Source organism: Syngnathus typhle, linkage group LG7 (assembly GCF_033458585.1).
Source record: "Syngnathus typhle isolate RoL2023-S1 ecotype Sweden linkage group LG7, RoL_Styp_1.0, whole genome shotgun sequence".
Lineage (NCBI taxonomy): Eukaryota > Metazoa > Chordata > Actinopteri > Syngnathiformes > Syngnathidae > Syngnathus > Syngnathus typhle.
Genome location: NC_083744.1, coordinates 14,609,253 through 14,636,300, shown reverse-complemented (window position 1 = coordinate 14,636,300; position 27,048 = coordinate 14,609,253). Strand labels below are relative to the sequence as shown.

At 43.7% G+C, this 27,048-nt stretch overlaps 2 protein-coding genes and 6 non-coding genes across 10 annotated transcripts; 6 read left to right on the top strand and 2 right to left on the bottom strand.

Annotated features, from left to right (window-relative positions):
• The first annotated feature begins 2,000 nt into the window (after window positions 1-2,000).
• Window positions 2,001-20,482, top strand: shisal1b (shisa like 1b). 2 transcript variants are annotated; one of them, XM_061283856.1, is made up of 5 exons: window positions 2,001-2,273; window positions 13,425-13,659; window positions 14,432-14,645; window positions 15,782-16,078; window positions 19,927-20,482. In XM_061283856.1, coding segments are annotated over exons 2-5 (579 nt in total). In that variant the 5' UTR covers window positions 2,001-2,273; window positions 13,425-13,592; the 3' UTR covers window positions 19,928-20,482. The 2 variants fall into 2 exon arrangements, with proteins under 2 accessions (XP_061139840.1, XP_061139841.1); XM_061283857.1 differs by lacking the exon at window positions 2,001-2,273 and adding an exon at window positions 8,213-8,279.
• Window positions 16,909-17,047, top strand: LOC133157659 (U4 spliceosomal RNA). Its single transcript, XR_009715065.1, has one exon. It is a non-coding gene; the product is annotated as a U4 spliceosomal RNA (small nuclear RNA).
• On the top strand, window positions 17,337-17,477 carry LOC133157671 (U4 spliceosomal RNA). Its single transcript, XR_009715077.1, has one exon. It is a non-coding gene; the product is annotated as a U4 spliceosomal RNA (small nuclear RNA).
• Window positions 17,958-18,098, top strand: LOC133157660 (U4 spliceosomal RNA). The gene has a single exon (XR_009715066.1). It is a non-coding gene; the product is annotated as a U4 spliceosomal RNA (small nuclear RNA).
• On the bottom strand, window positions 18,307-18,378 carry trnaq-cug (transfer RNA glutamine (anticodon CUG)). Its single transcript has one exon. It is a non-coding gene; the product is annotated as a tRNA-Gln (tRNA).
• Window positions 19,243-19,314, top strand: trnaq-cug (transfer RNA glutamine (anticodon CUG)). Its single transcript has one exon. It is a non-coding gene; the product is annotated as a tRNA-Gln (tRNA).
• LOC133157673 (U4 spliceosomal RNA) lies at window positions 19,589-19,731 on the top strand. Its single transcript, XR_009715079.1, has one exon. It is a non-coding gene; the product is annotated as a U4 spliceosomal RNA (small nuclear RNA).
• A 2,857-nt stretch (window positions 20,483-23,339) lies between the features above and the next one.
• On the bottom strand, window positions 23,340-27,048 carry parvg (parvin, gamma). 2 transcript variants are annotated; one of them, XM_061283240.1, is made up of 13 exons: window positions 26,861-27,046; window positions 26,334-26,413; window positions 26,083-26,147; window positions 25,419-25,521; window positions 25,151-25,285; window positions 24,907-25,022; window positions 24,783-24,838; window positions 24,684-24,715; window positions 24,500-24,564; window positions 24,078-24,146; window positions 23,913-24,014; window positions 23,756-23,828; window positions 23,340-23,490 (listed from the first exon to the last, which is right to left on the bottom strand). In XM_061283240.1, exons 2-13 carry the CDS (start codon window positions 26,401-26,403, stop codon window positions 23,390-23,392), a joined length of 987 nt encoding a protein of 328 aa, XP_061139224.1. In that variant the 5' UTR covers window positions 26,404-26,413; window positions 26,861-27,046; the 3' UTR covers window positions 23,340-23,389. The 2 variants fall into 2 exon arrangements, with proteins under 2 accessions (XP_061139224.1, XP_061139225.1); XM_061283241.1 differs by lacking the exon at window positions 24,078-24,146 and having other exon boundaries at window positions 26,861-27,048.

The following is a 27,048-nucleotide window of genomic DNA, read 5'->3' as shown; positions in this document are numbered from 1 at the left end:
ATATTTTAGTACAGTGGTGACCAAACTTGAGCATTTTAATGTTTATTTAATTTTATTTATTTATTTTTTTACTTCCGAGCAAAAATTTTACCCAGGATTCATGTTTCTTTTTTTTTTTTCTCCAGTCACAAATTTAATGTGGCATTTTATTCCCATGAGCAAATTAGGCACAATTGACTGCACGACAAACCCTGCCTAGTAACAAGTTTCCTTCTTATACTTGGAATCTGCACTTTTTCTAGATCTATGCCACTGGTTTGTTTTCTTCTGCCCTTTCCTAAGTAAAAAGGAAATTGTTTTTTTATGCAATCCTGCTCGCCCTCACCCCACTCCCAATATATCAATAGAACCACTTGGTGGTGGGAAGAAGTGCACCTCAATATCCAAATGCAAGATGATTGTCCCCACCGGCCAGAAGGGTCCAAATGCACGTAAGCAGCATCCTTCCAAAATAAAATAGGGACGTGCAATTACTCAGCACGGATTTGCACGCTTCGCCGGGCCTCCTTTGACCTCCATCTTGAGCGCTTTAAGCCGGGGCCCCTGAGAAATTATTTGGCGACAACACTCACCGGCTTGATCGTCATGGGACGAAGCCGCACATTTGAACAGCATCACTTCCGTCACGGCCGTGGAGGAAAAGAAATAATCACAACAGACGTTTCCCAGAATGGCTCCCATTTAATACCAAACTTGGCCTGGAGTGTGTTTATATTTTAAAAAGTGAAAGTCACATCTGCATCAAATAGCCTGCGGGTAAAATGGCCGACTATATAAGCCAATCCTCATCCAAAGAAAAATATAAAAATAACAAGAGCTTGCTTTCCTGAAACGTGCAGGCGGTGTCGATAATAAGAGTTGATGAACATGCGCACGGCCCTTTTGTATAATTCATGGCATAGAAAACAATTCAAGCATGGATGCCGGTCTTGCTCTTATATAAACCGCTGATGGGTCCGCGTGATCACTTTATTTCTTTTGACATGGTTGAAATAAAACATTTGCGCTAGCAAAGTGTCTCCCTCACGCTGAATGTTGATTCCATGAAGAGCGCCACAAAAGATGTCATGTGGAGGAATGTACTCGGCGGAACATGTTTAATGTTTCAGAAAGAATCTCGCGCCAATGTTGCGCAAGCAAAGAGAGCCTGCTGTTGCTTTTTGCCGGCAAGATCTCTCACACAGGTTCCCTTTGTTCCCGCTTCCCCGTCGGTAAAAGGAGCCGCTGACACCTTGTAGTCGTACTTAACTTCCACAGTCGTCGTTTTGTCACAGTTTGACTGTGTTCTTTTTCCCGTGCGCTCTTCTCATCAGTGTTTTTCCGTTCGCTTCTTCCTCCTGCTCCTCTCCTTCAATCAACCGTTCCCACCTGATCAGTTCACCTGAGTACAGGACAACTTTTAATCTGATGCGCGAGACCTTAATCGATCCGGCGCCTCTCATGTCTATTGATTCAATCGGTCTCGGAACTCTTGAGAGACACTTAAACCCGGATGGCTTCCTCGTCTCGTCGCGGAAACGCATTATCGCACGATCGCCGTGACACAGACACACCAAAAGCACGGGCAATTAAATGTCACAAAATGTCCGATTTGTTCTATTGATGGAACATACAAAAAACATCATCCTCAGGGAATTGATTCACCAGCCAAGTCTAATAGTCGACCTCTATTTGAGTAAAACGTGAACTAGCATGAAAACTTGACGGGAGGGTGTGGCACGAATACATAATGGCTGACCCGAGGGAGAAACTAATGGACGCTAATGTACCATGGTCAAACATACATTAGGGTTGGGGTGAAAAAAGCAAAGTGGACAAAATGGATTTCACTCAGAAGGTAAGTTGAGCCCAGCGCTAACAGGAAGTGTGTGGCCCTCGGGAGGAATGACGATTGAAGGAGAGGAGACATACAGCCAGATAAACAAGCACTATGGAGAATCCACACCAGCTCCCTCCCTCCCTCTTTTCCCCACCCTCCCTCGCTCGCTCTCTCTCTCTCTCCCGGGTGTTGTTTCATCTCACTCTGTCTTTCGCTCTCTCTTAACTCAGCTGCCGCCGCGCTCCGACAGATGAGGGAGACACCGCCGCCGAGGAGGAAAGTCGGGGGCGTGAAGAGTGCATTCGCTTCCTCATCCGGCCGCCTTTCCCTCGTGAGCAGCTCGTCAAGTTGACCCGGGAGGAAGATGAGGAGGATCAGCGGGTGAGGGAAGAGACGCAACAGGGTGGCGACAAGCTGGGAAGTGAACCTCCCCGCTTCTTCATGCTCCAACAAGGTCAGCTGCGCATCACCCGACACTTCACACTGGTGATTTCGGGCTCGGAGTGATGATCCAAACACACCGTCAGTCACTTTTAATGGAGAACACAAGTTGGACTTTCACTTTTGACTTTTTTGCCGTCTGAAAGTGCATTGAGGCGCTCAGGTGGAGTGTGTAGTTTTTTTTTTTTCCCCTCTCGAGGCATGACTCGGAGGCTAATAAGCACAATTGGCAGGTAGGCGGTGTCTCTGGTGTGGTGACTTGGAAACAGACGTGAGGGAGACGCTTGGTTGGATTTAGGCAAGAAAACAGAGGGGGGGGGGTGATAGGGAGGCAGGAGATTCCCTTTGTTCAGTCACGTCAAAAAAAAAAAAAAAGCTTGCTCTTCGGTGAGATATTCTTGCCCAGCGGCGGTCGCTGTCAGTTTTAATGATTCGGCGTGACTGGGAACAATGTTGCAGACTACGATATTGCTGGCATGGCGTGGAAGATGCCTGTAATGTGCCTTCATCCACGTACGCGGAGAAGATTCACTCCCTGGATGATGAGCTCATATTATTTTGTGCTTCTTCTAAAGGCGGTGAGGCCTTTTATGGCTTTAAATGGCTGGTGCTGGGCAATATTTGTCACTTTTCAGGAAATTGTTCAAGACCTATTAACGTTGCGTCGTCAAAGAGAGCAAGATATTTCCAACACCTTTGATTGGTCAATCATTTGTAAAACATAAGAATTTGTGGAGAAAATATGAAATTGACCAAATTTGGACAGGGAAGAGTTCCATCCGATAGTGACGAAATGATATTTTTTTGTTAATTTTTGAACTAGTTAATAATCATTATTTAATATTTGTGTATTATAATAGCTGCCAACAAACGCATGTTTACGACCGACATAAACATCCTCACCTGAAAAAAATGTTTAGATTCAGAATGAAAAGAAAAACAATCAATAGAAATGTACGTGCATTTTTAAAAGATATATCATCACAAATCAAAATATAGAATAAAATACCATGGATTATAGTTTGTATTATGGCCTCGGTCATTCACTAAAGTGTCCATCAACATTTATTTCTTGCGCCGCTCCCCACCTGGATCAAATCCAGGACAGCATAGTGGATAAGTGTTTAACACGTCTGCCGCACATTTTCGACGAGTGACGTTTGGGATTCTCCCTTGCGTTGCTTTCCAGACACTTCAAACACTTTACATTGAACGGCTGGGATGGCGTGCGTGGTGGCACAGGATGACCCGTCAAAGTTGGCGTTTTTATTGGGGCCCAATTGTTTTTAAAAGCAGCTCGGGAGCCATTTATTGTCCCGCCGCTTCTTTTGTGATCATTTAGCTTATAGCGGTTGAGCATGTGGAGTCATTACCGAGCGTGTTTAGACACCAAAAGAAGAAATATTGCGTAAGACGTGCACAATGCGCTTCATTTGTGCGCGTCTGCGTCGAGCCGTTGTGTTTATACAAAGACTTCTGAAAGTAAAAAAACGAGCCCTTCTCAGGACACTAAACATGCTCGCGTGTTATCGGCTCATCGTCGCCTCGGCGGGAGCGACTGAACACACGCGAGGTCACGTGGGTCGTGTTTGGCCATCAGTCATCAGCGGAGGCGTGCGTGTGTTGTGTCACCTTGTCTCGCTCATCCATGAGTGCGTGTCACCTGACCGCTCAAACAGAACCTAGGAGAACATACTGTACGGTGCACTGTATATTTAATTCCATCATTTTATGCGGTGAATTCGATACTGCACCGATTATGGTAAGTACGTTTCTATTTAGAAAGACATCTTCACAAAGTGCTTTACGTGCTTGAAGTGCACAGTCGTAAACATTATGCAGTCAATAAAAGAAAAAGAAAAAGCTAAAATAGGTTAAGTCCCTGCTTGAATCGCAGCAAAAACATTTACTCGCTTATTTTACGAGACAGCAATGAAAAGCCCAAACATAAGGCTCTCAATTATGATATCTTTTTTGACTTCTTTCAGTTGCCGTTACTTAAAGGGGATGATGCACATTGATAAATGCTAGTATAATACTTTGCTTGTGTAAAAGTTAGCATATCGCTTATTTACATTTGTAGTCCCTCGTCTGCTGCCGTAAACTGTTGACAAGATATGTTGATAAGATGAAAAACAAACCATTCAACAATTCACACTTTGTCATTTAATCAAGTCTTAAGTGTGCGAGTAGTGAAGTGTTGCCACATGCACATAAAAAATCTGGAGACTTTTTAAAAATCCACTGCTAATTTCTTCTTTCTGTTTTGTGCAGCGCCGCCCTGTTGGTGCAATATCAAAGTTGCAGTCAAAGATAACAGCTTAAACACTGGTCAAATAACAACGCTTCACCTATAAATTGTATGTACTGGAAAGCCAGCAAACAGTATTGTTTTTTTTTCCAACAAATTATTCCTAACCCTAACCCTCTCTTGCTCAAAGGGATACTAATCAAATGCTGAAGCAACTACAGTATGTCATCATGAGATGAATACAGTCCCAGATTCACTTATTAACAGTCCTTTGTGGGAACCCGAATGCTAATGTGGCCTCTGGATGAAAATGAATCTGACAGCACCGCTGTAGTCTACACACACACTAACACACACACATGCATGGGGAAAAGCAGAACGAAGCGAGGCGTCGTGACCGGTGCCTCGGCAGAAGCTATCAAGGTGATCATTTAGAGTGAAGAGCTCTTCACATTGGTGCTGATGAAAGACAATCATCACGTGGCTGAATGTCAAAACCGCGCATGCCTCGTGTTTAACGCCGTCTCGCGGTTCATCACGCTCCAACGACATAAAAAAAAAAAAGGGGTGACCGGTTAATCGGAGAAAGAATCATACTTCGTATTTTCTTAGCAATTAAATTGGGAGTAAAAGGCAAAGAGGCAGCGGAGCCCGAGGCTGCGAGCTAAACGGCTTCGCATCGAAAATGTACGGGGCCGACAAAGAAATCGAAACCTCAGCCTAGGGATTCTTCTGGAAAAATAAGACGTCAACGTCAGTCCTGCGAATGAAGACAAAACATTTGACAGCCTCCCTCTGTCCGCTTTGCTAGCTTCGCTAACTTTTAGCTAGTCTTGGGAATTTCACGCCATTCACGATGGCGAGCTCGTGAGCATCACGTTGCCTAATTGTGTGAACGCTGTCGGACTGATTGATGAAACCATCGTCGGCTGAATCTTCCACCGTATCAAACTCAACGGCAGCTCTTGTCATCCACTATTCACGCTTTACACGGAAACGCCGCCCGTTTAGTTCATCGTGGCGTCTATTTGGCTTCCTGCCAGAGTTCAACTCTTGCATTAATGAATTAATGACCGCTTGGCAGAGCTGAATGAGAAAACGTGTGTCACAGTTCGAGGGATGATTGATGACACCTTTGATGCTACTTTCCTTTCCGCCAATTAGATATCATCTAGCCAAGACAATCACACACACACGATTCGATTTTCGAGACCAAACGGCGACTCCCAGTTCCAGTGTCCACTTTATCTTGTCTTATGTGGCGCCCGCTACTTTATTAGCAAGCCACACATTGCAGTGGAAAGAAAAGTACGATGTCTTTTTTTTGACAGCAAAGACACGTTAGCATTTATTGATCTGCTTGTTGCTAGGCAGAATAGAAACGAGCAGTATGAAAAGGAAGACAGGGAAAGCATGAAAGTCAATCAACACCACAACGATCACGACGGCTTCTTTCCCGATACGGCTACCTCTCCAAAGTTCATAGCTGAGAAAATGATGAAATATCTATAAGACAAGTGAGCGCATATTTACACACACTCGCTCTTTGTGTGTTTACGTCAAAGGCTGCGAGCGTTCTTTGCGTGTCGCTTTGCTTGATACGCGCGGAGAATAATTAAAAAATCAACAAGCTGTTCTGCCCGTCGGCGATGTTTGTATAACAGCGCCTCGTGTGTGTGTGTGTGTGTCTCTGTGTGTGTGTTAAAAAAAAAAAGACTGATTCAGATTCTTTTGTCGTATTGACCCAGCGGAAAGAGTGAAATCACGCTTGAAGGAGCATTTGAAAGGAATACTCGGGGAAATCATACATATACTGAGCAAATAAATAGTCGAGCTGTTTTGTTTTTTTCCCTCTCGTACCCGCGCCAGGCGTTCATGACATCAATTATGAAGCATTGTTTGAGAAGCCAGCCTTTCTCCGCCTAATTGTGACGCCGCAGGGTGTTTTCCCGGCGTGTAAATGTTGCGTGATGCCGCGGCCTTGCTTCGCCGTTAACTGGCCCGCAGGCTCAACCTGTATTTAACCTCCTATCGAATGACCCCGGCGGGACCACTCCTACATCATTGTTAGAGATGGAAACGGAAATGCCCGCTACTTTGTCACACAGTGTTTATTCAAGTAAATATTTTTTGTTGTTGTCTGTTTGATTTTACAGACATCCAATTCGAGGGCTTGACTTTGCATCCGGGCGATTGTTCACCTCGCGAGAATGAATCAACAGCGGCTTTCCTCGTTCTGGCTAATTAGCACGCTCCATTTTGTCTCGCTTGCTCCTAGCCCTGATTAATCTGCAATTAATTTGGCTAACTTAGCGTTGTGAAAAAAAAAACCCTCTCTAATCGGCACAATAAAAAACATTGTTAAATTAAAAACTGAGATTAATTAACATTTTTCTAAAGGAAGATTCATTGTTTTTCTCTTTTTAAACCTTGTATCCAGATTAAAGCACAGCAGAGGAAATCGGTACAAGTGCAGCGCAAAAAATCCGCTCAAAGGTCCTCACTCTATATAAAGTTATTGATCTAAGCGACCTTCTCGCTAGAGGTGGCTAAGAAAGAAGCTCTGGCCCCCCAGGGGTCGCCGCGCGAGGGGTTAAGCGTCCGTGTCAGACTCTGGCTCCTGATTAAAGAGCCAGACGTGTCACTGCTCCGGCCTTTAGTCACTGCAAATCACTTCTTTTTGTCGGCCTGAGGAGAGGAGCGTGTCGGTCAAACCGGCTTTGTGAACTCGAGGAACAAGCTGAACATTTGGCCTTCTTTTTAAAAGTTTTTTTTTTGCCCCCTTGCTGTATTACAAGGTGATAGAACTCACAGTGCTGCTTCCGACAAGAAAGATAGGCAAATAACAAACAGGGCTTGATTGCGACAGATGGCGCTTTTGTGACTTTATTTCTCTCTGAAGGCTCGGCCTGCTGTGCTAAGTACAGCATGTAGCAGGAATTCCCTTTTGCCGAGGCAGTAAACCAGTTTCTCGTGTGCGGCCTATAGTGCCGGGATTCCCAAACTGTCCCAAAACACATTGAAGGTGTTATCGTGTTTTCGGTTCATCACTCCCAAAGTACACACAAAACAAAAATCACACACATAGCTTGGCGAATTTCGTTTCGCTTAATGCTAACAAACAATGTCAAACAGCATAGACAGGCTAACAAAGAGTGCTGCGGTGTTATAACTCTTCAAATCAGCGAACCTGAACATAAATGGTGGAGCAACACATGTGGATAGATAGTTTGGGCATTTCCTAAAAAAAAAAAAAAAAAATAGTCGGATAGCTGTCAAATTTGAGCCAATTTCATTTGTTGGCATTGTAGGCCAGACTTACGCTGTAGGTTGCACACCCCTGCTATGCAGTCCAATTCATAATGTGCAATATGTGCGCAAAGATAACAGCATTTCTAAAAGGCTCAGTAATTCCTGAGTCATTATGACCTCAAATGACAGTCATTTCCAATCCACCATGCAATGCCAGCGCCCACCATAATCCTTCCCTGCAGTAATGACTAATAATAAACCCTTTTGCATATTATTAGTCAAACTGCAGGTTGCTGCCATTCTTGATTGGCATCATAAAACTCAATTCACAGTCTGAGAAATGCGCTGAAGGGCTTTTTTTTTTTTTAACGAGTCGCCGCAGAGTTGTCGACGCACAGGAAGTTATCATTCACAAGTGTGCCAAAAGCCAGCCGGCGAGAGTTCACTCACCGGTGGGTCAAAAGCGGAACAGCCTGCGTAACGATGAAAACGATGGCAGGTGGAGCAGCACTTCCCGTAATTATCGTCATAAAAATAATACCGACTGGACGCATCTGCAAGCGCCGCCTCGGATTTTCTCGGGCCAGGTTGTATAACAGGCGGCCAAAAGGATATTATGAATGTTCCCGGTTGGTCTGCTCTGAAGGTAGCGCGGGTCTTTGCGTCACTGCGGCGAGGTCGCGCTGCCCTCGGAAAATGACGATTGTTTTCTTGCTGGCTTGTTGGGTTAATCGTCTTAAAAGTTTGAAAGCAAGCTAGTCCCCCCTGAAGTCTTTAAATTTTGGAAGGTGTTAATAGTTTCTATGGCAACGTTGGACTTGTGGGACAGGTTTGATCTGTTACGATTTCTCACTTTTTCGATCACAAGGGCATTTATATTCTCAGCGTTAAGTGTTTCTGCGTCACCGTGTGTTGCGTAACGACTTGATTGTGTTGGCTACAGGGGGACAATAACAAAGATGATAAAGCCGCTCTGTCTTTGCCATTCTGTGTCCTCACGTCATACGAATTTTTTTTTTTTTTTTTAATTCCCAGCAGGCTGTTACTTCGGTGCTATTTTAAATCCAGGGTCAGGCGGATGTCAATCGGGGGAGGTTTCCAAGAGAGATACCGCGCAAGGCCCGGCTGGGGTGTTAAAGTGAATCCGAGCAAATAATGGCGATTTGTGTCCGTGAGATAGCGAGCGGGTGGGCTTGTCTGCATGCATCATAGATGACGATAGACTGCGGGAAAACGAGCTGACTTTGGGCGAGAAGCGAAATAACTGTCGGCATATTTGAACTCAAATTTTGTCGTATTACTTGATGAATTCCACAATTGGCCCTGAGAACGTTTTGGTGTGGAATGTCAGCCTTGACCGCTTTGATAGTTACTGGATGCTCCTCAGTAGCACAATTATTGAGGCGTTTTTCATTTGAGTCCAAGAAAGCATGTCTGTATTCTCATTAATCATCATCCCATGACCCCGAGTGGGTGGGAGCCGCACGTCGGGACTCTCTGTGATTTGTATCAATGACGGCTGCAGAACTGCGATTCCTCAATTTAAGCTTGCTGACTATTGAGAGGAGTTGTGCAGATTTACGATTCATCAACATCTCGTCTCAGGCAAGAAGACGGCGAGCAATTGTCGCCACGACGCTTCCTCCTGCGTGTGCTGCTATAATTACACTTTCACGTCGTGACATGGGATTGAATCGGCAGAAAATGTAGAACCCGCCTCTCCGGCAATCCTTCCCTTCCCCCACCCGCTATGCATTTTAAATACTGATTTGAATGGAAATAAGGTGCTCCAGGGAGAGCAGGTAGTTTCTGACCGGAAAGATCTAAACAACTGTCTCGGTTTACGCCGGAGCAGATTGGAAAAGCTGGATATCACGCTTCACTTTTGATTCAAATTTCCTGAGATTGATTTTTCAAGTGCAAGGATAAGGCAAATAATGGAAATAGGAATCATCGTTTCAGGGATGGTGCATGTGCACTTTTCAGCGCTGCGTTTAAGGAGAAAGAAAGAAACTTTTGCCTGGACCGAGATGCGGAAATATTTTGCTGTGCCGAAAGATATTTACATTGTTGAATTGAATGAGAATATCAAAATGATGGAATTTGGCGACGTGTGCTTTTCCAAAAAATGTCCCCCCCCCCAGTTTTTTCATTTGTTATCCAAAAGAAAATCGAATTTTTTTTAGCACAAGATCACAGTGTTGCTATTCCCCCCCCCCACCCCCCCCCACCCCCCGCCCTCTTTCACAATAAACATCCATTTTGATCCTCCGGTCGGCCTTGGCCACTGACGACGCTTGCCAGACTAAATCTAAACAGCGAGGAAGCCGACTGGCTTCCATCACTGCGACGGCTCTCAGCAGGTACAAATACAGCCTGCAGATGCGAGTTTTATTAGCATCAGTAAAGCTAACAAACCATTAGCGACGTGAACGCAAAACAGGCCACCCGTGCAGTGAGGTGTCTACGGTGCACAATAAGCCAGTCCATTTATGCAGCCTCGTTGGCACTATGGCAACCCCTGTTTTGTTGCCCCCCCCCCCCCGTCCCCTCCGTTATCTTTTTTTTCACCGCCTTTTACACCTCTCGTTTTACTACACCGCTAATTAATTGATGTTACACTCACTCCTCGTATCTGGCGTGACGTAGATGTCTCCCAGGCAACATCAAGCCACCAGACCAAAACAATCTGCCGCCTCTGGTCTTTATTTAGAATATTTGATGTGGAAAATTTATTCAGCCCACCGATCGTACAAATCTGGCTGTCGGGGCCTGCGTGTTGTAAAATATACTGAAGCTAATAATGAAAGAAAAAAAGCACCTTTGTGAATTTAATTACTTTCATAATTTGATCATTTTTTTGTATGATGCACTGTAACGTGTGACTGACAGGTGCGTCGATTTTAGTTTTGTCTGTGACGACTACATTGAGAACGACATTGAGTGATTCATACTTTTATGGTTGCCGTAAAATCTGGAGAAATTTATATCTTGGTTATTGATGTGACTTTATTCCACATCTTAATCAATATTTCACGTTCAATGAAATGAACATCAAATCCTAACATGGCCTCGCTATTCCGATAGTGTAGACCCGCCTGACTTTGGTACTCGGAGTCTCAGCTCAGTTCCCACTCACGTGACTGTAAACGGTTGTCGGTTTCGATTTGTTCCCCCGAGATGGCCCGGCAACCAGTCGAGTGCAAGGCGCACTTTTTTCGCCCCCATAGTCTCCAGCTCCTCCACGACCTTGAGTGGAAGCGCTTTCGAAAATGGATGACCGGCCATCGATTATTGCTTCTTCGCCGTGTCGTCGTTCAAATATCCTGTCGGCGCCGAGAGTGCTTTCCACTCTGCTGCACGGACATCCTGAAGAATACGGCATGACATCATGCCTGTCAATGTCCCTTTCGTGAGCTCATATCCTAATGGAACAGGATGTTTAATGCCCTCCACTTTCTTTTAACGATTCCATGTTGAGGAAGACTGATTAGTGTATGAGCTCAAGACAAGATTCCCATTTCCAAATCACTTTCCACACATGCTAGCAAGAATGACATCAAGTTGAAACGTTAACAAGGATGTGTTCATTTGTTGGTGGAGGATGACAGGACTGTACCATTTTTGTTTCCAGGGTAGGGGGGGTTCCATAGACATAAAAGCTTTTGAGTCAATCTGACATTTTTTTTCTTTTCTACAAATCACACTAGATTACCTTTGAGACAAAATCAGACAAAATTCTTGCGTGAAAACTATTTTGTTGCTGGAATGGACTACACTGACCCCCCTCCCCCCTTCTTCCGTTATTCTGCTTGGCACACGGTGGAAGAAGTTTGGACATATCTGATTTAAGGCTTTTATAGCTCCGTGATGAAAACGCTTATCATGGAGTTCGTCACGTGCGATGAAGCGGTCAAGGTTCTCCTCTTCCCCGTCCGAGCCTTGTTTACCGAGTTTAACAAGCTCCCGGCGTGTAAAACAAAAAGCATTTATTTGTCTGTATTGGTCACTTGTGCTGGCACCGAGAAATATTAAGTGAGCAATTACCGCTGGTGCCGCCGAGGCACTTAAAGAGCGCACCAATCATCGCACCGCGGCGAGACGGGGAGGTTCGATTAAGGAAACATTCGGGGATGACAAAAGTACATTCTGGTGCGGATTGTACGTGTTGAAATATAAAGTTCAATGTCTGACAAGAGACTCCTTTGCTTTCCATCAATTATGATTTATTCATCGCAGCCAGCCTTTTAGTTTTGTCGCTCGCACCTTTATTATTTATCAAAAGCACAGGAGAAAAATGTCTTACATTTTGCCGCAACATTTCATCCTCCTATTTTGAAAATGAATTTACAAGCACAAACATGGCCCTGCCTTGTTATTTCAGTCTTGGTTAATTTACGGCGGAAACATTTCCAGCCTACTGCAGACTAAAAAAAGGCTGGAGTCTTTCTGATTCCTAATCCTGTTTCAATTCCGTCGCAAGCAAACACCAAAATGATCCAGTACATTTCAGATGCTGATTTCACATTTGATCTCAAAATGCTGCAATTACTAGAAAAGTGTCTTCCTGGATATTTCTTTGACTCGTTTTGAAATTAGAACGGATGGACTGACAGAGAGGGAAAAAAATATCCCTGTCTCCCGGGACATCAGCTGGTTTTTAGAAAAGGGAACAGCTCGTCCAATCTAGCGTGCTTTTTAAATATAAGACGAGCAGCCCGATGTGTATTGAAGCTTTCGGCTCCTGTTCCTTTGATAAGTGGGAGCTAGCGCAGGTCGAACTTTAATTTCCTTTCCCGCGCTCAATTAATAACGTGCATTTTTCATTAGCGTTCCAAGTCATGCAGAGCCACATTTCACTTTGTGCTAGCTGCTGTGTGAGTCTTTAAAAAATGACTGATTGGTGCTTTGACTTCCCACCCCGATAGGACATAATGAAAATATAAATACAGTCGTTGTGCTTTGAGATCGGAATTTCAAGCACGAGCTCTCGGAACTTAGCAGCCGGCATTCTTCCAATTCTTGAGTCTCAATCTTTTGACATGTAAACGTGACCGTTGCTTCCTCATCCCTTTGACCGCCAGCCAAGTCTGTAAAAAAAATGAACTGGCCTTGGTGACCTCCTAAAAATATTCCCTCAGAGAATCTTTTTAACTTCCTGTCTTTGCTCTCATCACTTGTAACCTCTCCCCCCTCCTCCGTGCGATGTTGGTGCTCCAAAACAAACCGAGTTTACCCGTCTGCCTCCACATGGAGCTTTTTTTCTCAGGGTGACGAAAATGCAGCAAGTGTTGATGCAAAAGCTCAAAATGAAAGTCTGGGCGTTCCTTAATTAATCACAACAAAATTTTACACTAACTAGCGTGCACATGGAAGAAGGAAGCATTTATCGCTTTAGCCGTGCGCAGCTCTGCTTACCTGTGAGCTTAACAGCAGGGTGTCTCTCACTGCGGTTCGGCTTTATGTAAATTGTATTACATAACATTTTCAAATATAGCCAGATCAAGATTTTACAACAAATTGTGGTCACTTAAAGCGGCAAAGAAAGATTTTAGAACAAATCGCGGTCACTTAAAGCGGTGCAGCATGCAGTCGCTTGTGGAGAAAGAGCAAAGAGAATATCCCACTCTGTTCTTTGTGTGCATATCTTCTTGCTATCAGGGCTCCTGACTTCCAGCAGCAGCAGCATCTTCATCAAGCATGTGAGAGGAGCTCTCAGCATGCACGGGACAACCAGGTCCAGCTCAAGCTGAAACAGCTGCCCGAGCCCCCCACCAGCCAAGCCAGCCAGCCTGCCTCCCTCCTCCTTTTCCACATGAGCGCGAGAAGATGACTATCACCAGTCGGCAGTCCTTGAATGTCCTGACGGTCATCTTCCTGCTGCTGTCCACTGCAGGTCTACACTTTTGAAGATACTCAATTTTTAGTGGCACTAATGCCAGACGTCATGGCCCAAAAGAAATAATAGGAAAATCACTTGAAAGGATTTACTTTTCTCCAAGTTTTTTTATATATTTTATTTGATATATTTTTATTTTTTTATGTATATATTTTTTTATAAACGTTTCCAAATTTTACAGCGTGTTCAGAAAGTTTGTGCGAACGTTTTTTTTTATATATTTTATTTGATATATTTTCATTTTTTATATATATTTTTATATTTTTTCCAAATTTTACAGCGTGTTCAGAAATCAAGCAGGTCGGTTACAAACCAGCCCTTGTCCACTGAAGCAGCCAATTTAACACTCACTTTAATCCTTATTAGACATTATTGTCAATTTTTTGCCAGCTCAGCCCATTTTTTATGGAGCAGGATTTATGAGACGCAAAGCTGCAAATGAGTCCGGTTACATCGTCCGCAACACACGTAGCCAGCGTGAAGGTGGAAGCGAACGTTTTATGTTGCTGCACCTAGCCGTCCGCTCGCCGCTCTGTTCGCTTTTCTTTCATTGTCCTCGTCGGGTCTGAAGATGGTTGAACCTAAAAGCGATGGCCTTTTTTTTTTTTTTTCAAAATGCTGATCTATTATCATCTGCACTTAACCTTCATCTCATTCTTCGGTTTCTGTTTGAGCTCAGGCGATCAAAGCAAACACAAACATCGATTGATCTGAGCAGAAAGGAGACATTTGATGCTTTTTTTTTCTCTCCCCCTCGCCTCCGCTGCAGCACTGTCAGCTCACTACCGAGTGTGCGAGCCCTATTCGGACCACAAGGGGCGCTACCACTTTGGCTTTCACTGCCCCCGGCTGTCGGACAACAAGACGTACATGTTCTGCTGCCACCACAACAACACGGCCTTCAAGTACTGCTGCAATGACACCGAGTTCCAGGTGCTCATGCAGATCAACCTCACCACCTCCTCCCATGGCTATTCACACAAGTGAGTCAGAGTAATTCATCTATGACGTACCTTTTGGAGGCAGGAATTTTTTGGAAATATAATATATAGAATATATTTAAATATATAGATATATTATCTATATATGTATAATATATAAAATAGAATATTTTTTAAAAAACTTGGGATACTCTAGTGTTGGATTTTAGTAGAGCTTTTGCTTCTTTCACCAAAGTCATTTTATATTCATTCCGCACTCTGTAAATGAGAAGTCCTCGGAGGTTATTTTGTTTCCTGTCTTGTCTCAGAGCGAGCAGGATCGAGAAAAAAAAATTGAAAGGCCTGCATCCAAACGAGGACACGGGCTGGATTTTGGAACATGAAGCGTAACGTATCGTTGCAGATGTGTTAAGCACGGCAGGGGCAAAAGCAATTTATTTTACAGTGGCCTTAGCGGATGTACGCACTCCTTCAGAAAAACATTTTCATTCAAATGAAATAGCATCTCAGAGTGCTGCTTATGTCTAAGCAGGAATGTCCTTCAGACTTTCAATTTCTTCAACTTTCCCTTTTCCGCCATTCAAGGCTCATTGTCGATTCTTACGCGATTGAGCGACAGTCTGTTCGTTCCTCGTGGTTGAAAGCATCCGAACGTTGTTCCCGCCATTTTTCTTTCTATGCCGTGTTGAATATGGAATAACAATTGCTTCCGTCGCAAGGTCAAGATCGATCGAGTCGGATCGATGTGTTTGCGTGTTTTTGTATGCTTGTCCTCACCTTGACTTAAACACAAGCCTTGCATTAGGCGGCGCTCTCGCAAGCTTTGTATGCAGTTTGCCAAAAAGACTTTCTGGGTCGATTAATCGAATAACTCCGAAAACTCAATTGTGTGCAGGGTTAGTGCTACTTTCCAGAAGCTAACGCTAATTCGTCCACCTAATAAAAGTCATTGCAGCTCTGCTTACCGTTTGACTTTGACCTGATAGCTGGAGAAATTCAAAATGGCTCGCTGACAGAAATAGGCGTATGAGTTACCAAAGATTTACTGCCATGTTCAATTTCCCACTTGATGGATGGCGCCGGGCTATCCAGCTATTTGTATACAAGCCGTTAAAATGTCACTTTTGCCTAATCCGCCCCATTAAACAGGCAGCGTCAATGTGTCCATCTGTGCGCAGTAATTACACAGCGCTGGTGGGAGTGTGGATCTACGGCTTTTTCGTCATGGTGCTGCTGGCTCTGGACTTCCTCTACTACTCGGCCGTCAATTACGAGCTGTGCCGGGTCTACTTGGAGAAATGGGGCCTGGGGGGTCGCTGGCTGAAAAAAGCCCGCAGTCAGTGGCAGCGCTCCACGTTGGACGAGAGCCAAAGCCAGGCTCAGCCCGTCGCGCCCGGCCTCTACCAACCCCGACACAGTCTCCGAGGGGAGAGCCACAGCCCCACGCTGCTGCCCTACAACACGTCCAGCGCATGGTCAGTCCTTTTTTAATATTCCTCTTCCGCTCTGCGCTTAAAAATAGCTTCCCGAAAGATAGTTCCTTACCCAGCCCGTTATTAATCAGGAAAAATGAGTAACATGCTATCTCACATCAGTTTTTTTTTTTTCGTTATCTGTCCGTGGCCTTGCGTGAGCATCCGAGATGATTTACAACGTGAACTAAGAACCACGGGAGGGATCCGCTCGTATCCTTTCGGGAGCCTCGGCGCCGGAAGCGATGCAATCATACTGAGCAAAGGCGCGTTTGCGTCTCGCGCGTTCCATTTCTCATTCACTTTGCCACACGTCGGTCCGTTTCAGCTGCGCCTCTCGGGCTGCCATCATTTCTCGTAGCCGCTTTTGACAAATGACTCCCACGGCCGCGCAAGGGTCTCCTCCGCCGTACGGAGAGACGCTTAACTAAGAGGGAACACGTCCGCGGGGTCTCCTCATTAGGCAGCGGCTCAGCTCAGGGCGACGGCGCTCATCAATCCTTCCGACCCGCCGAGGCAGCTTTAAGGCTATAAAAAGTGGGCGATGGCTGAGGAAGCTATAGCACAGTGGGCCAAAGGAAGCATCGTGCGCTAAGTTAACCTATGCTAACTCACGCTGTTGACGCTTTGCCCTTTAGAGACAGGGCCGTATTGACAAAAGAGTATAAAAAAATATGTTAACCACGACATTAATTGTTCCGAACCTTGCTTAGTTCAAATCGAGCGCTAAGTCCAGTCTAACTGCACATAGGTGGAGTTCATTTTATACGGAGACCGTCACTGTGGTACGTACGCTGGATGGTGACTCCAACGTTTAGCGCCTTTTACTCATCAGCCTTGCGCAGTGGCAGTATCGTAGCCCATGAGGATTATCCGAGGCGCGATTATTGCTAGTTGAAAACTTTACCCAATACCCTGCCTTGACGACTTGAAATAGTCGGCTATGGCAATTTTTGACAGTCTCTACGGAGACTACTATCACTGTCAAAGAGAAATGAATTAGCCTAATGATGAGAAACAACATCAGCTTAGGCCATAGTTGTTTGTGAATTTAGAAAGAGCCCATTGCAAGAGGCAACTTAACAGTATCTACTGTTTAAAAACTAAATGACTTTGGAACCAATTCATAACATTGACATTCACGGCGCAACAAAGAAAGCAAGATGTTTGCTCCCCCAAAATCTGGTTGTTTAGTGTTGCAGACCGTCACTGTGGAACGTATGCGGGTTAGTGACCTGATTGTCCGCATGAACTATTTTTCAGCTTTGCGCAGTGGCAGTATCGTAGCCCATGAGGATTATCCGAGGCGTGATTATTGCTAGTTGAAAACTTTACCCAATACCCAGCCTTGACGATTTGAAATACAGTCGGCTATGGCAATTTTTGACGGTCTCTACGGAGACTAATGCTCTTGTTAATATCATAATTTCCTTACAGTTGTCACTAAGCTTGGGCTGTGTCTAGGGAAAATGATGGCATCTCATTTTCGCGTACTGTCACTCACGTAATCCTTAAATCCCGCATTGCATCTGTAATACGTGTTTGCTTATTGTGGTCAAGTATTTGGTACAAATATGAGCAGATGTTTCATTGTCAACGTTGGTGTTTCCATTGAAACAGGTAAAATGCATGACCCCTTGTTTTGGGGGGGAATCAAAAGCCCATAATGCATTGCGTCGCGGTACTCCTTAATATTCACAAGATATAGAACGTCAACGTGTTTAGAGGCATTTTACCAAAAATGTAAATGTTTTGTGTGTCTGTCGAATTTTAATAATGTGGAATTTGTGAAGGTTGTTTTCTGTTATTGTGTACATATGCAGACCGTCACTGTGGAACGTATGCGGGTTAGTGACCTGATTGTCCGGATGAACTATTTGGCAGCTTTGCGCAGTGGCAGTATCGTAGCCAATGAGGTTTATCCGAGGCGCGATTATTGCTAGTTGAAAACTTTACCCAATACCCCGCCTTGATGACTTGAAATATAGTCAGCTATGGCAATTTTTGACAGTCTCTACGGAGACTACTTAATTCTGTTAACTGAAATATTTTATAATTAGATACTTGAATGCTATTCATGCTTGCTATTAAACCTATATTAGTTACTCACTATTTGAATTTGGCAAAGGTGAGTTGTGTACTTTTTTTACTTGACTTTTTTGAAAAGCAACTGTATTTCAATAATAATATCAAACCAGGTGACGATCTAAACTGTGTAAATAAAAACATGTAGGTTCCACCGAGATTTGAACTCGGATCGCTGGATTCAGAGTCCAGAGTGCTAACCATTACACCATGGAACCATATAAACATTACACCGCAGTCATATTTTCCATACCGGAAGGAATTGACAATAAAGCGGACTGATACGCTCTGCTCATGTTACATGCTTCTATAATTTAATGATTGGTGTTGTCCAAGGCAAAGTAATTGTCTCAACTGGACAAGTAACCCCGAGGTTTAGTGACTCTTGATTGTTCCAAGTGCAAACTGACTGTAAGGAGTGCTGAGCGGTATGGGGATTCGATTGTTGACATTAGCTTGTTATCAATCAATCAGCTTTATTGACCAAGTTTGGGCAATTTTTGGCACTCTACAAAGACAATGGGTTTATTTCTTAATCTATGGTATTGAGTAGTCAATCTAAAAGTTTTTTGTTTACTTGACATCTTGAGTTGATAGATCAAGGCACATATTTGTTCAGCCTTGCGAAAGTACTGCATGCTCCATGTTTTAATTTTGGGTTGAGTCACATCTCTTCCCTCGCCATCTTCAAAGCGTCCCTCTGTATTTCATTTGGCTGCGTAATTAACACCAAAAATAATGAAAATGATGTAATCATGTGAATCGAGAGCCATGCGCCGAGACCTCGCCAAAGCACGTCAACGCTGGCCATGTGGTGCCAGTTAATTAACGCCATGATGCACCCAGGGAAGACGAGTTGAGACGTTTTAAAAATCAATCCCTTCTGGCTTTGCCGCAAGCACGCGGATTTGAATTTTTAGCATCTTTTATTGGATGTTGTCACACACAGAGTTCTGCATCACAATGTCTTTCATGTTCAGTAACTTTCACTCCTTTCTTTGCCAAAACTTTAGGTCGTGATTCAATGCATCTCACACAAAGTAGAGCGTATGGAAGACTTAACTTCTATAATGTGTGTATGTGGTTCCATGGTGTAATGGTTAGCACTCTGGACTCTGAATCCAGCGATCCGAGTTCAAATCTCGGTGGAACCTGAATTTTTTATTTACACTGCCTCAGTTTAGATCGTCACCTGGTTATTGAAATACAATTGCTTTTCAAAAAAGTCAAGTAGAAAAGTTAAAGTATATAACTCACCTTTGGCGAGTTTCCAGAAATGAAACTGTTATGTGTGAGTGACATATTTAGCTAAATGTGGAATTTGTTTTGGGACCTCCTAATGTTCCTGTTTGAGCTTAAATGTGTTGAAACCGTCACTGTGCATCGTGTGGCGAATGGTGATGTGATTGTTACGGCCAATATGGGCGCATCTCTGGGCCGTGGCAATATAGGAGCTTATGAGGTTCATCTGAGGTAAGATTATTGCTAATTGAAAACTTTCCCCAATACTCAGTCTTGATGACTTGAAATATCGTCAGCTATGGCAATATTTGATTTGTTCTCTATGGAGGCTGGATTTGTTGTAATGAAAATTTTCAAGAGGGTTGCTGCATAGCATTGAAAGATAGCGGGCATATCTTCTCAATTTAGTTCAGATGTTAAAAGAGTAAAAAATTTAGCAGCTGCAGTAAATTCAACTGAATATTTAAATTGTCAAAAGTAATGGTCGCCCCTTGCATCGTGTTTTCCTTTTCCACTTTGGACAGAGCAATGTGGCCGGCAGAAAAGTAGCGCGCCGTTTCCCAAAGGCGACCCGGAGGAGGCGACCCACCTTACAGACGCTCTGCATCCACACTTACATTGGCAGCCTCCAGGAAGTCTTTGGCAGGGACGCCCTCTTTCCCCTCTGATGAGCACAAGCCAGCCGCGGACTGACAGCGGCCTCGTTTAACAAGCCAGCTGAGAGAGCGGCGGCCAGTCTGAGCTGAGCGACTGAGGATGACGCCGTCACATTGGCAGGTTTCCAATCTGAAATGTTTCTCAGACTGTGTCACTTTGTGTTGCGTAGCTGTTAGACACGGTTTGCGATTTTATTTCTGTGATAGTCACACAATGAGCGGCGACCCCTGGAGAACACGTGATTGGTTGGGTCGATGCCGAGCATCTCACGTAGCTGTGTTTCGTTTCCTGCTGGGACACGAAGTCGCACGGCAACGTCATTTTTGATGGAGACGCGCCGCTTTTCCTGCTGTAGCTCTAAAAATATCCGTAGATTTTTCACGTGTGATCGGTGTTTGTTGTTTAGACCGCGGGGGGGGGGGGGGGGGGGGGGGGGGCTACAATGAGAGCAAAGGGTCTGCAAACAAGTAAAACCTCAGAGGAACTCATTAAAAAAAATAGTGTTCAATCCGTTCATAATAAATTACAATAGTAAACAATTCCATCACATTCCTCGACGACATTTTTGAGAAAGGTTATCTCAACTGAAGCAGTAGTGAGCATCAGGGACCCCCAAAGCAATCCATTTGGAGCCTAGTTGCCATGGTAACCTCCATCAACAACCACTCCTTGAGCAATACAATGCACGTTATACCATTGAGGAGTTTAAATACACGCCCATGAGTCAAATTAAACATCAAAAGTTAATTGTCAGCAATAATGTACAGTAAAGTGAAGGATGACACGGTATCACGGGGCAAAGAAGTGCTACAGACACAGACACACATGCAAAATGACAATTTAGGAGGATTTTGTTCAAAGATCGCTTTGCATTCCTGACTTTTTTCATAAATGTTGTGACAACAATCTGTCCCCATGCAAAATGCAGTAAAATAATTCCAGACTTCTCAGTAAGAATTAAAAAAAATGTATACATTTTGTGGACATTTTTGTTTTGTTTTGGAGAGCAAAATTAAGAAAAGGATGCTGTTTTTTGTATAGAATTAAAATGAAACCTAAAATTTTATAGTTGTCAGATCAACATGAAATGTAATCATATTTACAGTTTTTGGGAGGGATTTAAAAACAATTTTTTTTCTGTTCTGATAGGGTTAGACTAAAGATTGTAAATCAATTCTCAAAATTAGATTTTCTTTTTCAAAATTGTATCATCTTTGTTGTTTTCTAAATTGAAACAAAATGCTCACAAATGTGGACTTTGCATATACAAATTAAAGACTAACAATAATATTCTTTTCTTAATTCAAATTAAAAAAAGTAAAATTCTAGAACCCCTTACCTCGATTCAACCTTTTTACAGAAAACTGAAAATTTACAGTCACCCAATTATCAGCAAGAAAACAAACATTTGTCTTGGCATCTTGACAGTTAAAATGACTTGAGCATAGATGCCATTCGACTAACAATGTTGTTTCTTGACTTGTACACACCAATAATAATAATAACGCATCCGCAATCCTCCACGGTTACTAAAGTAGGTCACGCTGTGTCACCATAGCAACAACAGAGATGCTGTTCTCCCGATGACACAAAGGTTGTCATTCGAAAACTTTAACGACTACACGCGGCGTTGTCACAACCTTCCTGGAGTTATCTGCAATAATATCAGCGTTTGTCGGTCAGGATGTTAGCGGCGAATTGAGTCCCATCGGAGGGGCGAACGTTTAATTGGCTGCCCGGCGCCGCACGCTTTCACAGCCACGCCAACACATTAAAACACACGGGAGGAATAATTGGCCTGCGGATCAGCGGTGCTTTTAATTCACGCTCCCTTGCTCTTCTCCCTTCGCAGCTGCCGCCTCTGTTCCCGGCTCAATCGGGGTAACTTTTTTTCATTCTTTCTGGGATTTTAATTAATTGCCAGTCCTAAAGAAGATTCCTAAAGTAGGCAAAAAGATTGTGTTCTCTCTGGGATATGATGTAAAGTGTATCATCGCTTCCCTTTCTCCCATTTTCTTGTTTTTTGTGACCCCGCCGTGATGTGACGCTCCCTGCAAACGAAACAGGGGGTGATGACCCGCGGGTCGTCATGGTAACCGTTGCCTTACAGTTGAATAGCCACCTGTACACATACTTTTGCGAGAGTGGTAAGTGTGCGTTCCGTCCACCGTGTTGACGACTAGCTAGACTGTCGCGTGCCGTTCTCAGTTGATTGCACTTGTTGACTTTGTATCGTCACAACAGGGACAAATAAAGTTTTATCTTTTACACCGTGTTCAGGAGCCCTCTGTGTGTCCACTATTATTAACATTATTTCATCTTGTGGTAGTTTTCACAGATATTTTTCAATCTAGTATGTTCCTGATTTTTCCCCCAAATATATTATATTTTTCATCTAATTTATATTGATTTTCCCCTCCCTCTCAAGTATTTTAAATATTTTTCGGTTTTACACTTTTGATCGTTTCCATAGATATTTGGTGTTTTTTTGTGACACTTTTTAATCCCAAGATCCTTTTAAACATTGCTTTGGCTTTAATTTGTGCATGAGTATCTAATTCGTCACTCCCAAAGCCAAACATCGTGTATTTTCCTTATCTCCTGATAATAACTAATAGATAATAAATATTTGATCGATTTTAAGCTACGAGAAGCCAGCTGGCGTGTCACGTGACTTCCCGTCACCTGTCTGCTCTTCATGTGACCACCCGAAAGTTTGTTAGTACGCCGCTAACAAGCCCGAACTAGCGGGCGCAATGATCTCATCCCGTTCCCGTGCTTCTTCCTGTGTGCCAGTAAAGTGTGCGCGAAACATCTATTTGTCATCCATCAGCGCCCAAACGAAGAAAACAAACCATCCCATTTCCTGCCAATGAGGAGCCCTTGGCCACATCCTGCCATGGTGAGTCTATTAAAAGTCCATTAAAGTCCATCCGCTGATCTGCTTCATCGCATTAAGTCCGGATTTATGTTGTTTGGTAAAAGTGGCCACTGGCTCAAACATTGAAATAACCAATTGAATGTCTGATTGCAAAATGGCGAAGTGTTTGGCGAATATGCATTCATTACATCATCAAATTTACTTAATACAAAGACGATAAAATTCAAGGATAATATCAACTTTCGGGAGTTTGAAAGACCCATTGTGGTGGTATTGACCCATGTAAGTAGCAGATCTCGTATTACAGCCCTAATGCATTTCTGATGGGACTCCTTTGTGCAAAAGTAAGACAAGCCCACAAAAGCTGCGTATTGCTTTACAAAGGAAGTGCAGACAAAGTTTCTTTGGGTGGGTAATAAGGTTTATTTCGAGTGCAATAAATGAAAGTCTCAGATAAATATGGCAGCCATCTTCTCCTCTTGCCTTGCGTGCTTGTTAAAAAGAGCAAAGAGGACCTTCAAGGTGGCCGCCACGTCCTGAGTGACGACATCTAAAAAGAAAACGTTTTTCTTTGTCATTTTTATTTACAGGTTGGGTTGCTTGGGCTTTACAATCAAGCACATGACGTCAGACTGAACATTAACGCGTGCGTAGTTATTTGTAGCAGTATCTATAAATCGCCACTAGGTGGCGGATTTCTGCCCCCTCAAATGACGTATGTGGCAAAGTGGGAGTAGTTGGGAAGAATTACTATTCTAGTTGCAGTTACACGCGTGTGAGTTGTAAGGCATGATGTAAGAGTGTTGTGACGTCACCTCCTGCTTGAATTGAGGATACGTGCAGGCCCAGATGAGTGAGGAGGCTCAGAGCCAGTGACACATTGTGGAGCTACAAGGATTAAAAAAAAAACATGTCGATTCCAAAACCTGACTCATTGGATAACCCGCATGAAATTGGCAATATGGATCGTACCATCTGCGCGTGGTCGACGGGGGTCAGACTGAAGTCACAGAGAGGAATGAAGAAACCCTCCAGTTGGCCAATCAGTAGCAGCAGAATCACACCATCAGAAAACTTCACCAAAACAAAACGCAATGATTACAGTCCATGTCATCGTGATCCACGTCACGTTTGTACCTGCTTATCCAAGTCGGACACTTGCAGGCCCAGGCCGGCCATGCTCCTGTTTACAAAGCCAATCAGTCCCTAAACATGGGAAGACATTTTGTTTTAACACTACTGCCCATTTTTAAGCACCATATGATTTGTGTGCATGCAAATGTCATAAAACCAAACCGGCTGTTTGGTGGACACCAAATTCTTTGTGAAAACTAGATGCAGAACTTCTGCAACACGGTTCACACAAGGTGGGCCCGAAAAACTTTCTGCCATTAAAATGCGCAAAGGCTCGTAAAAGCCAACAAGGCCTGAGGGTTAAAGAGTAAAGGTCCAACGAGAACGCTGCTTAATTGCTTTTCCAACACTTGAGTGCCTCTGGAGCTTTCTGTAAATTGGCACCTTTGCTCTCTTCCTCGTCTCGCTCGTCCTTGTTTCCATACCTGTTTCACCAGCGCGACCTTGTGAGCCTCCATCTTCAGCAGCTGCTCCACGCGATTAGCGTCCCCTGCACGGTGGAGCACAAAAGCCCATCATTAAGACGAGCGCTTCTTTTTTTTAAAGTACCAATATAGTGTTTGAATTTAAAGTGGGGCATCTATAAATAAGAAAGACATTTTTATTCACCATCGGTTCTGCTGACGTTCTCTGAATCACCGCTGGAAACAAAAACAAGAACAATGTCATGTTCTCCTCGAATGACCAGAACTTCAGAGTGGTGGTCACCTCTCTTCCGTCAGAATCTCGGTTTCAACGTCTGATCGGATTCCCTTCCCGCTCACCTGCACGGATATCCGTGTGAGCAAACACTCGAGCCCGGAACTTTTTCGAGCCGGAGGTGCTGACTTACCTCCACGAGCGCAACTTGAACCTTCACGCCGGAAGGCAACTCGAGCTCGGGCTGGAAATGTCTCACCATGGCAACCAGCAGATGAAGAGTGGCCAGGAGGTTTTTCTTGTGGATCGCTGAAAGAACGGCAGTTCAATTACGGAAAATGGACCCTTTCAAGTCATTTTTAATTGGATCTAAAAATACATTCCTTTCAACGGACGTCAATTCTGCGCGGAATTGTTTGTTTGTCATCGTGACTCACAGCTGACGTCCCACTTGGTCTCCGGCTGGTCCAGTCTCTTGTCCAACTCCTCCAGCACGGCTTCCAGCTTTCGAATCTGAGCCGAGCTGCTCCGCGCAATCTCCTCCAAGGGCAAGTGCACATCGGCCAACCTCCCTGCGGGAAACAAAGAATTTTAAATCTCATGAATAAGAAAATGCTTTAAAAAAAAAATGCTAAGTGCTAACAAAATAGAAATACGTTGAAAACAAAAATCCAAAAAAGACAACGGATGTTTTTGAAAACGGACCGAGGAGATGATGAAGAACCAGCCCGTCGTACAGATCCTCATCCACACTCCGAACCACGATGTGCTCTTCTTTCAGAGTGCGATTGATCCAATCCACCAGTGCCTAACCAGACAGAAACACGCTTTCTTTCATCTCTCTGCATTGAGCTCTTTGATAGCCCTAATTAATTTTCCCAGATAAAACCAAATGGAAAAAGAAGCAAAGGAACTCCTCTATATTCAATCTGACAACATACAAAGAAGCTTATTTATTCATTGGCACTTGCAGGAGACACTTTCTCCGAGGTGGTGGGGGGGAGGCTGTCATCCACAAGAGCCTGTCAAGCTGGCACCCCCCCCCCAACTTGTGATCTACCTCCCATAATTACCTTCATTAAAATTTCACGCAACTTTCCACCTGACTGCCTGATGATTCATGCAGGCTGTGGAACGCAATTCTCGGCCAACCTCAAGTGTTCACGTCATTTCGGATTCCGAGAAGTTTTTCAGTGTTTTGGTAGTGTGTGAGAGTTGGTGTGAGAGTTGGTGTGAGTGTGCAGGCAGGAGTGTTCCTGTAGTGTGTGTGTGGTAGTAGTGTGTGTGTTGGCATAAGAGTTATGTATAAATGAGTGTTTCAGTGGAATGTGTGAGAGTAGTTTACCGCCGTGTGAGAGAGCAAACTTACCTCCTTGAGCTTCTCCAGTTTGGGGTCTTGAAGAGACGTCGGCTGAATTATTTTCGTCCTTGCAACTGTTTGGAAGACAAGCACATTAAATGAATGCTAAATAATATAACATCAGTCAATACAAAGAAGAAATGACATGAGATGAAATAATAAACATGATGTAGTCGGTGATAGCAACCAGCTAATTTTCATTCAATCATTTTCCATCAGCTTCTCCTCACTACTGATAGAATCCAAAGGAACTTACTTACCCTGGAAGCATTCAGCATCCATACCTCTGTCTTCTTGTTCATTGTGGGCCTGAGCCACATCCGCCTCCATAGCGCCCTCTCTGGCAAGACATGATACAAACGTTCGTTCAATCATTCATTCATCTTCGGAACTGCCTATTTATTTTTTAAACGGACTTTCTTTGAAGAGCTCAAAATAATATAAAGCATTTGGCACAATTCATATCTATGCAGGATTTCTTTTTCTCAGTTCTGCAAAATGTGGTGAGAACAGCAAAGTCCAGTCTGCACTTTATTTCAAAAACTACTTTGAATGAAAGTTTTTGGTCCTTTCAGCTTCAAAAATAAAAACCCATCAAAACATTTGACTTGAGTATGACACCTTGGCTCTCATCCTTCATGTGTCATATGAGACATGAAAGTACCACGTGGTAACAAGTCAGACCTTCACATCCTCTTTTGCAGTCTTTGTGAGGCTTCTGACTTTTTTTGTTTTCTTCAGCAAACAAAATTACCGACAAAAAAAATCAATTTTTCAAGCTGCTTACCTCCCTCGATGGCTTACGGCTCCCGAGAAGAAGCAGAGGGATGAATTAATACGTTCAAGTTCAATTTATTGTGTTTTCCGATGAAGAGCTCTGTCAGCACTCGGGCGCTTTTTACAAAAAAATAAAATGTCAGCAGGTTAAAAGTGAAGCCACACACTCACTGGAGAGGATGTGATGTAGAGAACAGT

Coding starts and splice junctions, on each gene's coding strand:
- shisal1b (XM_061283856.1), top strand. CDS start 13,593: ATGACTATCACCAGTCGGCAGTCCTTGAATGTCCTGACGGTCATCTTC. Junction 13,660..14,431: donor CCTGCTGCTGTCCACTGCAG/GTCTACACTTTT, acceptor CCTCCGCTGCAG/CACTGTCAGCTCACTACCGA. Junction 14,646..15,781: donor TCCCATGGCTATTCACACAA/GTGAGTCAGAGT, acceptor ATCTGTGCGCAG/TAATTACACAGCGCTGGTGG.
- parvg (XM_061283240.1), bottom strand. CDS start 26,403: ATGGAGGCGGATGTGGCTCAGGCCCACAATGAACAAGAAGACAGAGGT. Junction 26,148..26,333: donor GGATGCTGAATGCTTCCAGG/GTAAGTAAGTTC, acceptor TCTTCCAAACAG/TTGCAAGGACGAAAATAATT. Junction 25,286..25,418: donor GGTTCTTCATCATCTCCTCG/GTCCGTTTTCAA, acceptor TGTTTCCCGCAG/GGAGGTTGGCCGATGTGCAC.